The sequence below is a fragment of the Miscanthus floridulus genome, chromosome 16 (assembly GCF_019320115.1).
Source record: "Miscanthus floridulus cultivar M001 chromosome 16, ASM1932011v1, whole genome shotgun sequence".
Lineage (NCBI taxonomy): Eukaryota > Viridiplantae > Streptophyta > Magnoliopsida > Poales > Poaceae > Miscanthus > Miscanthus floridulus.
This window is the reverse complement of record NC_089595.1, coordinates 43,070,226-43,083,172: the sequence shown is the minus strand read 5'-3', so window position 1 is coordinate 43,083,172 and position 12,947 is coordinate 43,070,226. Positions and strand designations below refer to the sequence as shown.

The 12,947-nt window shown below is 47.4% G+C and overlaps 1 protein-coding gene and 1 non-coding gene across 2 annotated transcripts; one reads left to right on the top strand and one right to left on the bottom strand.

Moving 5' to 3' along the window:
* The first annotated feature begins 5,532 nt into the window (after positions 1-5,532).
* On the top strand, positions 5,533-5,639 carry LOC136514527 (small nucleolar RNA R71). The gene has a single exon (XR_010773685.1). It is a non-coding gene; the product is annotated as a small nucleolar RNA R71 (small nucleolar RNA).
* A 4,498-nt stretch (positions 5,640-10,137) lies between these two features.
* LOC136512124 (GDSL esterase/lipase At5g45910-like) lies at positions 10,138-12,624 on the bottom strand. Its single transcript, XM_066506117.1, has 4 exons — positions 12,151-12,624; positions 11,850-12,056; positions 11,361-11,783; positions 10,138-10,591 (listed from the first exon to the last, which is right to left on the bottom strand). Exons 1-4 carry the CDS (start codon positions 12,410-12,412, stop codon positions 10,374-10,376), a joined length of 1,110 nt encoding a protein of 369 aa, XP_066362214.1. The 5' UTR covers positions 12,413-12,624; the 3' UTR covers positions 10,138-10,373.
* Between the last annotated feature and the right edge of the window lie 323 nt (positions 12,625-12,947).

Here is a 12,947-nt window from a genome sequence, read left to right as displayed (position 1 = left end):
ATAGGAATAGAGAGAGCAGGCCTCTGAAACTAAGTCGTCTCTACGTTAGCAGCGGAGGGTGAAGTGAACTCGCAGATGGTCTTGTTGGCCATAGCCACATTGCATGGTGAAAGGCTTTGAAGGAATGTGGGGTTGATTATTGACAAGTTTTGTTGAGGAGGGATGACATGAGATTGAACCCTTCTGAAGATTGCCTCAAGATCTTCATGGAAGTTTTTAGGCAGGTCAAAACCAAGCATACAATGCTCTGTTACAAAAGGAAGTAAACAAAGCACTCATGATAAACCCTCTAAAGAACAGTTGATTTGAATGATATTCTAGTTAGCAGATCTATCGACCAAAAGAAATCCTACACTAATTGCCTTCCCGACAACAGTGCCAAAAATACTTGTTGATACTTCTTATGTCTATTGAAGGGATTCCACTAGCGCACAGAAAATGTCAATACAACACTTCGCTCGGTAAGTATTCCGAGGTCATATTTATATTTCCCAAGGGAAAGCAGATGGATAGGATAACAGATGAATAGAAATGCTTGTCATAGGAGTATCAAACAAATGCATGTCCTTAGTTGGGGGTTAACGACTATGGAGTATAGGTGTTGATAGAAAGGTGGGATAAAGATAAATCACAACAGAAAGGATAAAGGTCAAGGAGGCTAAGGAGTATGGCAACGCTAGTGGGAGAGCGAGCAAACGATCTATCTAGTAATCTAAGCAACAAAGTTAATCTAAAGCAAGAAAGAGTTCTTTAGCACTTCGGGGCATAGCCCACCTAGACAACCCAAGAGATGATCTAGACAAAGTCTGTCATGAGCCCTACGATTTAAGAACTATACCCAACATTGTGGACTACAGAGGATGGATAGGGCTGTCACCACCTGCCACCTACCACTCTAGGGATTTAGCTATATCCACAGGCAAGCTATAGCCTAAGCATCATGCTTAATTTATAAACTCACTACTTTAATCCAAGCTCCGATAGGATGAGATTGAAGCACTCTAACCAGATGGTGGAAAACGTACTATCGAAGTTTGAACTAAACAAAAGATTACCTATGCTACTAATATAAGAGTAAGCTCCTAAGCTCATTAAAGATGAACAAGAGTGAACTAGAACTTGAACAAAGCAAAGATATATTACGGAATAAAGTTGTCTGGGTCACATACCCAGGATGCCCCACGGCATAGACTATGCTAAGAGAAGGAGCTCTTTGGGAAGCTTAGTTGGTCATGGCCCAACACCTTAGGCCCATCCTAATCACTACTCTTCTTGTTCGCATGAAGCACGACTTGCCTCGACCACTCCCTTCAACTAGCCACATGACCTGAAGCCCACCTCACCACCCTCAGCCTTGGCCACCCAAGTGTGGATATACCCAAGGGTGGTTGGTGCATTTAATGCCCCTACCATGACAGGGCGCCCATGCACTACATGCTTTCCAAGACAAGGAAGGAAGACAAGCACATAACAAACCAATGGGCCTAAGGTGGTATCGACCACCCTCTGGACCACGGGGCCCATGGGTGAGGCATCACCCCTTGGACCGCCCTCCTCTGAAGGGGTCAATCCATGGCAGGGCAACGCTAGAGACATGGACCGAGACCACTCAACCACCACCTAGCCCAACGAGTGGGAGTATGACTGTGCTTACACAGGGTAGGGACCACAAGACTAGGGATCAGATTCTCCATAGCCGGCCGGGTCAAAGGACCCCCTGACCCATTTGCATAAGGTCAAGGTCAAGAAGATGGAGGTCCATAGAGGACATCTGGCCTATTTGTATGGTAGCACCACAATGTCTCCCCTAGAATAACGGGGGCAAGGACAAAGCCCATGTCGAGCACTATGAATCCACGACTTCTCGGTCAGCTGGAGGACCAGCACTATGCCACCATGGCACGCCATTCTTGACACTTCTTAACATCACCACTAAGAATGGAGTAGAATCCAACCCCGGTGATGGCGCTAGAAATACCTTGTTGGTATTACTTAGCAACATTACTAATATGTAGCAATGCCACTAAGTAATAACCTTGATAGTTTCTTAACAAATTTAGATATTTATCCGCAAGCGCATGGAGCTATCATTGTAGCATTTCACTCAAAAGTATTCAGGGTATTATTATTTATATTTTTCCAAAGGAAGACATTTATTGATTAAGAGTCTAGTATGGATATGAACTTGAATAATATACTTGTAAGTACACCAATGTTTATAACAGGGGCAAGAACAATAATCTCAGGATAGTGGACACACACTTGGCATATCTCAAAGGATAAAAGAGAAAAGAAAGAATAAAAGAATAATCCTAAGTTGAGCAGGCATTGGTCTAATATAGTCATACAAAGATTAGTTAATGATCATACAATTTACATAATTAGTTTTAGCGCTAAGTGTGAAGCAAGTCAAGAGACTACCGAGTACTGGTCTACCAGCAACCTAATGTAGCATTTTAGACTCCTACACCCAAACGAATATTAGGGACTACAAGGGACAGACAGGGTTGTCACCACCTATCGCCTACCACCTCAACCATGGAGAGGGAAATGTATTCACCTATCTCTCTATACCGAAGCACCTCGCTTGCATATACAGAAACTACCCAAATCCCCTAGGACTCTAACCCTATGGATCGACAAGTAAAGGACTTGGGCACACCTGACGGCACGATGAACCACCACCTCAACTTAGCTTTAATTCCAATTATATAAGTTATATGAGTGGTTAAGAATAAAGTCATGTATGATACTCTCCTAACATACAAACTATGGACTCGCTCATATATCAAGATCATAGCACAATAACTATATTGTAGTTCATAAGTATGACTATAATTATAAGATGAGAGCATGACTTTGGAAGAACCCATATTTCTATTCATACCCAAGAATCTCTTCTTCTAAGGAGCCAAGCCCTCCAAGGTAGCTTTGCCTTGCTCTAAAACACTACTAAAGGTAAAAACTAGAGAAGAGTGTGAGGTGTTACTCAAGTTGAGTGTGTTTTTGAAGAGATGACTATAACCCTCTATTTATACAGGGAGTAAGGCGGTGTAGAGGCTATCTTTGGCGTGAAACCTCAGTCTCCAACTCCTCTGCATGGATTCATGCCACCGCTAGACGAAGGGGCGACAGAAAGGCGCCAGCAGGGATGCACCCGCCCCTTGGGTTCGGCCGTCCCCTGACCTGCCCCCCTCGCCACCACCTTCGCATGGTGGGTTGTGGACTAGTCCTGGGCTACTCCTTGGTTGGTATTTTGCCCTGACCATGCTTGGAGATAGAGGATGAGGAGATCAGCAAGGGTGTCCTAACTGAGAAGGAGGCCTGAAGCTCATCCGGTTTGAGTCACCAAGGTGGAGGCCCAAATCAAGTTCGAGCTCATCTCGATTTCTAGGACCAGTCTGTAATAAAACTGGTCACACGGGCGCGTTCGGGCTCCATTTTCGACGATCCACATATGGATGGAAAACTAATTAGATAAGGAAGCCAATGCAAGTGGTCTTACATCAAAATCCCTTTGGAATCAACAGGAATCGTCGAAACAAGTCAGCATCCAAAATCTACCAGGGTGCTGCGACACCGTCTTTTAGTCCGTTGGACCGTGTATCGTGTTTGGGCCCATTAGGGGCGCGTCCAAGGGGGTGACGTCCGAGGCTCTATAATTAGCAGCTGTCGCTCTCCTTAGGGTTTGGGGTTTTGTTTAGTTCTTGATTTCCTTATGAAACAGACATTGTTTTGCTGCAACTATGCCGCCAAGGCCGCTTGTTGTGAACCAGGGCCCCGATTCTTGATCTTGTTCGTCTATGGCAATTAGTCCTTTTGAATAAAGACTTGAACACTTTCTCGTTATCATAACCCTGATATTTATTTGCAATTTTAGATTGCGTTCATCCCGTTCTTGCTTGTGTTCTCGATTCGCTTGCAGGAAAGCCTTCTCGGCAAGGTCAATCGCGTTCGCGTGGTTGATAACCAACGGAGCAGTGGTGTAACAGTTGCGAGGGTCTAAATCAATCTTGGCTCGAAGCCTAGATCATGAATGTCGAGTCTCCACCAATTGACGCTATCGTACCTATCGGAAGATCGGGCCTTGTCTACATTACCCATGGTGCTGAGGAAAGGCCACCCAAGGATGAGGGCCAATTCCTTCATGGTTTCCATGTCCATCAACACAAAGTTGATGGGGATGAAGTAACCTTGGATTTTCACTAGGATAACTTCAGCAATCCTTGTCGGATAGTGATCCGTGGAATCGGCTAGTTGGAGCATCATCGGCGTTGGCGCTAAATACGTGAAGTTCAACTAGTCAAATACGACCTTGGGCATTACACTTACGCTAGCCCCTAGGTCGCACAAGGCATGATCAAACCGTTGGGCCCCGATTGAGCATGTGATTGTGGGGCACCTAGGGTCCTTCTTCTTTTCTGGTAGATGGTTGAGTACAGCTGCGCTAAACTTTTTCGTTAGCTTTACGACCTTCGTGGATGGCAATGGTCGCTTGTTGTTGATGATGTCTTTGATATATTTTGTGTAAGAAGGTACATGCAAGACGTACATAAGGGTACGCTCACATGTACCTTCTTTATCATCTCAACAAAATGATCAAATTGCTTTGTCCACAGCTTGCTTTTTATTTCTTGTAGGAAATGGCAAGTAGCTGGTGTCGATGAAGTCTTGCGGTGCCATTCCCACTTCGTCTTGGTCTTTTTGTGGTGAAGGTCCTTCTTCTTTTTCCTCTTTTGCTTTTCCTGCTTTATTGTTAGGATTCGGTGGATCACGAGTGGACTTACCACCCCTCGTGGTTACCGCATTAACTTTTTCAAAGGAATTCTTGGGTTGCCTTGGGATTTTCCCTTCATTATTAACAGGAATAGCAGCAACAATTTGAGCCAATTGTGTTTCTATCATTTTATTAAAGCTCGATTGGTTCTTAACAGAAGAAGCTAAACCTTCAATTTTAGTATTTATGTTTTCAAGCATTTTGTCATTATATGTTAGCTTTTTGGTAAGGCTTTCATTGATCTTAGATTGACCTAAGACCAAGTCTTTGAAGAAAGGTTGATTCGAATTGAAATTTGAGTTGTAATTCGAATTACCTCCTTGTGGGCGGGACTAGTTGTTCCACCCATTATTGTTCTATTGTTGGAACCCATTGTTGATGTATGATGCTTCTTCATGGGTCTCGGGGCAGTCATTCCCCGAGTGTTTGACTTCACCACAAACTTCACAAGTCATTTATGAGTCTATGGCTTGGACAGTGCCCTTCATAGCCTCCTTTTCATGGGGCCATTCGTCTAGTCTTTTCAACAATAAGTCCATTTTTGCGGCAAGCATATCCGCCTCCTTCATGGTATGCATGCCTTTTTGTTATTTTCTTTCTTCCCCTAGCTTTGATTGGACACCATCTTCTCGATGAGAGCCATAGCTTCATCGATGGTGAGGGAAAGAAACGCACCTCCAGGAGCGGCATCAATGTGCCCCTTCAACATGGGCGTCAACCCCTCATATAAGTTCTAGAGCATGAGCCTGTTTTTCATCCCGTGGTGCGGGCATGCTTGGATGTAATCCTACAGCCTTTCCCAAGCCTCAGGGATAGATTCCATTGAATTATGCTAGAAGTTAGAAATTTTCACCCTCAGGGCATTGGTTTTGCCCATGGGGAAAAATTCACGAGGAATGCCATGAAACATTTGTCTCCCGTGTTGACAGCTTCCTTCTCCTTGTAAAACCACTATTTCACCTTCCCTGTGAGGTAGAAGGGAAACAGACAATGCATGATGCTTGCTGGTGTGACATCTTTTATGACGATGGTGTTGCATAGCTCAAGGAAGTGTTGCAGGTGTGCACTTGTGTCCTCGCTAGGCAAACCAGTGGTTTGCCTACACCATCATGATTAGGCCAGAGCTCAAAGTTTTCGGTGCCCGTGTTGATAGCGGGCCCAACGGGCACGTTGGCAACAACGAGGGTGGAGTAGGCATGAAATACTTGCCCATAGCGGTAGTAGTGGATGGTGTGGGGGTGACTGGCTCAACTACTAGTTGAGTAGCGGAGGAAGAAGCGGTACGGGACCTATTCTTCCTTAGGAGCGCCTCCGGATTATCAGTGTAATTTTCCGGCAAGACAAAACTGGTCATACACTATCCTGCTTTCATCCACAACAGGGAGAAAACAAGCAGAGTTAGCCTGCATAAACTATGGCTACCATTACATGCATGTGATCATGATCATGTCCTACTAGATTCTTTTAACCTATGCCTTCCCCAGCAATGGCGCCAGAAATACTTGTTGGCATTTCTTAGCGCAATCACCAAGTATGGAGATGGAGTCTATTCCTGGCAATGGCACTAGAAATGCCTGTTGGTATTTCTTAGCACCATCACTAAGATTTGGATAAATCTTAGCAACGCCACCAAGGAACACCAACACAATAGTTCTTAACGATTACAGAAAATTTCCACAAGCGCATGGATCTATCGTTGTAGCATTTCACCCGGAAGTATTTAGGGTATTGTTATTTATATTTTCCCAAAGGAAGGCATGGTGTAAAGAGTCTAGCATGGATATGAACAAGACTACATACTTGCATAGTGAACCAAAGTTCATGACAGGGGTAAAATTGGTATTTCAAGGATAGTGGACACACATCTGGGCCAACCTCAAGAATAAAAGGAAAACAAAGAATAAAAGAATATTCCTAAGTGCAGCAGGCATATTCTAATATAGCAGTGCAAAGAACAGTTGATGATCATACAAAATACATGGTTAGAGCTGCACCTAAGTGTAAGATGGACAGGGAGATCTCCGGGCACTGGTCTTTCAGCAAGCCAGGGATACTTTAAGACTCCTACACAATACCTGAACATGGGAGATTACAAGGGATGGACATGGCTATAACCACTTGCCGCCTACCCCTCAACCGTGGAGTACCATCATATTTGAAGGCTCCCGTGCACCCGGGCACCACGCCCATGTACAAAGAAACTACCCACATCCCCCTAGGACTCCGACCCTACAGATCAACAAGCATAGGACATGGGCAAACCCGAAGGAATGATGAACCACCACCTCTACTTAGCTCTACCTCTAATCATACAAGTTATATGAATGATTAAGCAAAAAGTTCTACATGATAAGCTTATAGCATAGAAACTATATGCTAGTTCATATGTCATGATTATAACGTGAATACTATACTCTAGTTCTATAGCACAACTATATCGATAATAAGAGAGCAAGGCTTTGGAAGAAATTCTCATTGTATTCATACTAAGATTTCTCTCTTTATTCCAAGGAGTCAAGCTCTTCTTGATAGCTCTTGCCTTGCTCACAAATACTACTAAAAAGTAAAAAATAGTACAAGTGGAGGTGGAGGTGTAGTAGAGCCCAAATGAGGTGTGTGTTGAGTATGAATTCCACCCCCTATTTATACAAGAGTGTGGTCGATTTGGCGTAGGTAAAATAGGAAACTGTCGTGGACCGCCTTTGCATGCCGCCATGCAACCGCTAGAGCAAGGTGGGCCAAAGAGGAGTTGGGGGCAATGTGGACGCACCCTGGGTGCGGCCACACCCTAGGCCAGCCCGTTCACCACCGCCTTGCTCTGGTGGGTTCCTGGCTGGGCCTGGATGGCTCCCACGCCGGTGCTTGGCCCTAGTTTGGTAGTTGAGTGGGCTTTTGCTTGTTGTTCTCTTGTAGAATCTACTTTACGCTTTCTGGATTACGCACTTTTGATCATATTCCCATGTATTTTATGAATAAGTCCTGCAAAACACTGAGTCTCCAATACAAGTGGAAATATGTCAATAGTAAATGCATATATATCAAAAGTTTGTTTATTTTTTCTGTTTTGGATATAAATTGACGGTCGGATACGGTCATTAAGGACCGCCAACACCGACCTTGAATCAATGCTCCACAGTGCTCTAGGAGACCTTCCCATGGATCAGTGATGTGGCATGGCTCCAAGGGGGGCCAGCCGGCGCCACCTTGGCACCGGGCGGCAGCCCCCTATGGGCCTTGCCTCTCTTGGCCATGTGGATGGCTTCTAGAAGGCCTGCTTTTGCTCCTTTTTTACTATTTTGCCCCTGCAAGCACAATTCTCTAAGTACATATGGAGCCAAGTGAAAGTTAAACATAAAATGTTGTTTCTTGCTTGATTTTATATATTTCGTGGCTAATTATTGATGGCAAAAGAGGGTGTTAAGAGCCGTGAACAGTTAACACTCACTAGGTCGTAATGCAAATGCATGGAGTGAAATCACTTAGTGGCACTTATATAACCGTATTTGCATCGAGATTGCCCCTCTTAATAGTATGGCTATCTATCCTAAACCCACTCACACCCTCTATACGGTGTCTTGAGTGGCAAAACAAAATGGCCCTATCAAATATACCTTTGCCTTGAGCTCATTTTGTTTTTCTCTTTCTTCTTTTCCAAATGTGGAGCACTTGATCTTCAATTAGGCCATCACCATCACCATGACCATCACCTAGCTCCACCACTTGGTGTGTACCAACCTAGCTCATATATCACACTAATGACAAGGGTTAGTACACTTAGGTTGCATCAATTAGCCAAAACCAAACTAGGGCTTTCAGCTCTCCATCGCAGCACGTAGAGGGGCTATGTGAGCTTCCCATTTGATAGATTCAGCCACAGAAACTGGTGGGGGTGTTGGACACCAGTCCATGGACCCGAGATCACGTTTCCAACATTTGATACCACAAGAAAAATATACGGTTGTCTAGTGTCTGACTTCTCATATGTACATTTTGTTTACCTTGTTGTGTGCATGATGTTTATGGTAATAACTAGGTTTGGTTTTGTGTTAGTGTGATTTATAGTAGATAGGTTTTTAATTCTGCACTTAAGGACCATGCTCTAGTGTGATCTTCCTAAGGAAATGACTTAGGGTCTACTTGGTTTAACTGTGGGCTGTGGAAAAGCTGTTATGAGTTGTGAAAAACTGTTGTGAGATATATGCTGTTATAGATGTACATCGGGCCGGCCCAGCCTGGCCTTGCATGGCCCGTGTCATGCACGACCTGATGGGGGTCGGGCCAGCATGGCACGTCGTGCCTCATGGGCCGTGCCAAATTGGTCTTCGTGCCCGACCAACGGCCCAGGCACAGACTGTCGGGATATTTTTTGGGCCGGGCTAGCCCGAGAAGCACGGCCAATCCAGTGTACCGTGCTAGCCCGAGGCCCATGAGGGAGCGCTGCTATTGTAGGAAGTCGAGGTCGCGGCCGTAGCATTGTGACCGAGTCGGAGAGGAAGCCTCCATGTAGTTCCTCTAGGCGCGACCTCCACATGCTCGCCAAGGCAGGAGCCAGGAGGGAGGCCGTCGCCGCACTTTGCTCAAATGCGCTTGCCGAGGCTTGGGCCTCGGGGTCATGCGCGGCCAGAGGCACTCAATGCCAGATCTGCATGACCGGTGGGCTGATGGAGTGGAGGAGGGAGTTCACGGTGAGGAGCGTCCAACTGCGCGAGAGATGGGAAGGGGAGCGAGCGCTGGGCGCCCGAGCATAGCAGACAAGATGGGGGCGAGCGCTCACTTCAGTTGCTGCGACGGATGGGGAGGGAGCAGAGGAATAGGGTTAGAAATATAGAATTGGCACAAATGTATATACAGCAGCGGGCCTTCACCGGGCCTCATCATTTTACCGGGCTGGGCCAGGTCGCCCATCATGCCTGAGAAGAGGCCTAGGCACGGCACGATGGATCGGGCCAGGCAGGCACGGGCCCGCTGTCCACCGGGCCGTGCCATGCTCGGGCCGGGCCAAAATGACAGACTTTGTGCCGAACCTTTGGGTCACGGGCTGCATGGCTATGTATATATGCTGTGGAAAACCTGTAAATTATTTGACTAAAATAAGTAAAAAAACATAAGCCCTCTCTCTATATCTCTCTTAAAACAATTGTAAAACATCTCTCTATTTTCAGCCATTTCGAAAAGTAGATTGTCGAAAGCTAAAAGCAGGGTCCAGAGTGCTTTGAAAATTGTACTTCACGTATGCAGCTGAAAAAGGAATTTTCTGTTTGGTTGGCTTTATACTTTTTGGTAGCAGAAGTACTTTTCAGAAGCTTCACCTTAGGTTTCATTTGTTTTATTGAAGAGCGATGTGAACTCATTGTTCACTGTTTAGTTAATTGCAAACAGTCCATTACACATTTATTCATTGTCCCCAGCACACCGAAACCACCTACCTCCCATGAATAATTGACAACCAAATGACAAACCATCACTACTCGTCACTTTGTATGAACCTAGGATGATGATGCACATGGCAATTAGCCCTAAACAAACAACACACGATCAACCCACGCATGAATGCATGCTGCTAGGTATTAACTCCCACAGCTAGCTAGCTAGCCGATCAGTGCTGAATGGGAGGGTTGCAGTAGGTGCCCTTGAGCCAGCCGTCGGCGATGGAGCGGTAGGCCGCCTCCGTGAGGTGGATGCCGTCCCAGATGAGGTAGTTGCCCGGGTCGGCGCAGGCGCTGGCACCGGACATGCCGCACCGCGCCTTGTTGTTGTAGTTGTACTGGCCCTGCCCGCCGGCGCCGCAGCAGACCTTCAGCCCGTACTTGAGCCCTGCAGCAAGTGTGGATCACACTAGCTATCATTAGCTAGCTATACTGATTACATTACAGTTGTAATAAAGAAAACCGCCTTGGAATGCGCGCTAGCTACCGTGCTCCCCGTCACGTGAGCTAAGCATCAGTAATGACCTTTGAGAAACATGTTTAAGATAAAACAGTGCATGGAAAGAAGGGATTGTTAAGTTGCTAGGAATTGTTATGTTACATGTGGGAGTATCTTTGCCAATTACAGCAGGTGGCTTTTGTGACTACTGACTAGTATACTACACAGTGCTTTCATCCTATTATTGGTTGTATGATGGATAAATAATACGCATGCCAACTGGATCAATTAGGAGCCTATTGATTCCCAAATTGACTGTTTGAACAAAGGTCATGCATGCATGGTCCCCAGGGCATAATTGACCAGGATGAGTCATTGGTGGGCTAAGAATCCAAAGAAAAGAAGAAGGAAAAACAAACTTAAACAGCTCTCTGTACATCTACATCTGCCAACATCCATGCTTTGGATCTATCCCTTTCCATCCCAGTGCTGCCTATGTGCTACACTACACATTCCGTGATAACTGAGACTACGAAGGACACAAAGCGAAAGCTCTGGCGGCCGGGTGACCTCAAAAAAGAAGAATGATCTTCGTGATGTTTTGCCTACTACCTTGCTGCTCTAGACAGGGTTGTCAGCTAGCAGTCTAGCACGTAGTAAACTGTTTTCTTTATTTTCCCACTTTGTTTTTGAAAGGAAATGGAAATGGACTACTCACCGAAGTTGTGAGGCGCCCGGATCATGTGGGTGACCTGGGTGTAGAAGTCGGCATACATGATCCTGGCGTGCGGGTACGTCCGCTGCAGGCTGGCGAGGCTCCGCTTCAGCAGCGCGTTGTGGTAGTAGGAGAGGCCGTTGTAGCTCCGGAGGCACCCGTCGCGGTCGTAGTCGGCGGCGTTGGAGGTGCCGTAGAGGGTGAGGTAGATGGGGAAGCAGCCGATGGGCAGCACCCCGGGCACCACCACGTCCACAGCCCCGCTCCTGACCACCGTCTCCACGCCGCGGATGAGCTTGCTCACCACCCGGGGCACGTACCCCCTCACCTCGGCCATGGACCGCCCCGCGAAGAGCGCCGCGTTGTAGTCGTTGCCGCCGAACTCGCCCACCACGAACAGCGACTTGGACAGGTAGTTCTTGCAATCTGCTGGCCGGCCGATTACTTGCGATTCTATTGTGTGACATTTAATTTCAGGCGCGATTTACGTACCGTTTCCGCAGACGGATGGGAGCAGCTGGCGGAACCACTGGATTTGGGTGTCGAGCGGCCCGTTGTTCCAGATCTTGTCGCTCAGGCCGATGGAGTTGAAGAAGTCGAAGCTCATGGTGGTGGCGCCGATGATGGCCATGTTCGCGCCCTTCTTGAAGTCGCCCCCGGCCTTGGACGCCGGCGGCAGCGGCAGACCAAAGTGCTCGGCTGCACGTACGTACCACGGTACTACCAGTCAGTTCAGTCCCAGAGCCCACAGGGCGTTGGCGGGTCACAACCAACTAGATGACGACGCACGTACCCAAGAAGTCGATGATGACGCGGCCGTCGGAGCATCGCCCGGTGGGGCGGCCGAAGAAGGTCTCCCCGTAGGGTGACTGCCCCGTGGTGAGCCAGGAGGGGCACCCGCCCACGCAGAGGTTGCCGGTGTCGGAGATGGAGTCGCCGAAGCTCCAGATGGCGTTGTACCGCTGCGCCGCCCCATGCCGGAGCACGCACAGCAGCAGCAGCAGCCCCAGCATCAGCGCCGCCGACTTGCCGGTCGCCATCCTCGCGTCAACCATCACTCACACCTAGCTTGGCTAGCTAGCTACCTACCAGTACTGTCACTGCCAGGCACGCAGCCAGGGATCGAATTAAGCTAAGTGTGCCGAGACGCTGGACGACGACGCGGAGACGACTTGAGAGAGAGTTAAAGCGCCAGGTCGTGCGTGCTCACTGCTCAGCTCGATCGGTGGGTGGCGAGCGACCCGTGTGTCTGGGCGGTGCGGCCATATGGACGGCCGCACAGGGGGATTTATAGGCGCCGCGGGGACGGCGGTTGCAGCGTCGCTGTCCTGCTGATGACACGCTGCGATATATTCCTGTTCCCTTCGCTGAGGCGTGATGCCTGGCCCTTCTTTGCTTTGCTTCCCTTCCTTCTCGGATCCTCCTCACCTACGTACGTCTATCCAACGACCATGTGTTTTATGCCGTTTTAACACATGAATTTTTTTACACCATAGGATTAAGATCCAACAGTCTCCATCTTTCTTTTACCTCCAGCCTCCACAGATCACAGATCACAGATCATAGATCACAATTTTTTTCAATGAAAGA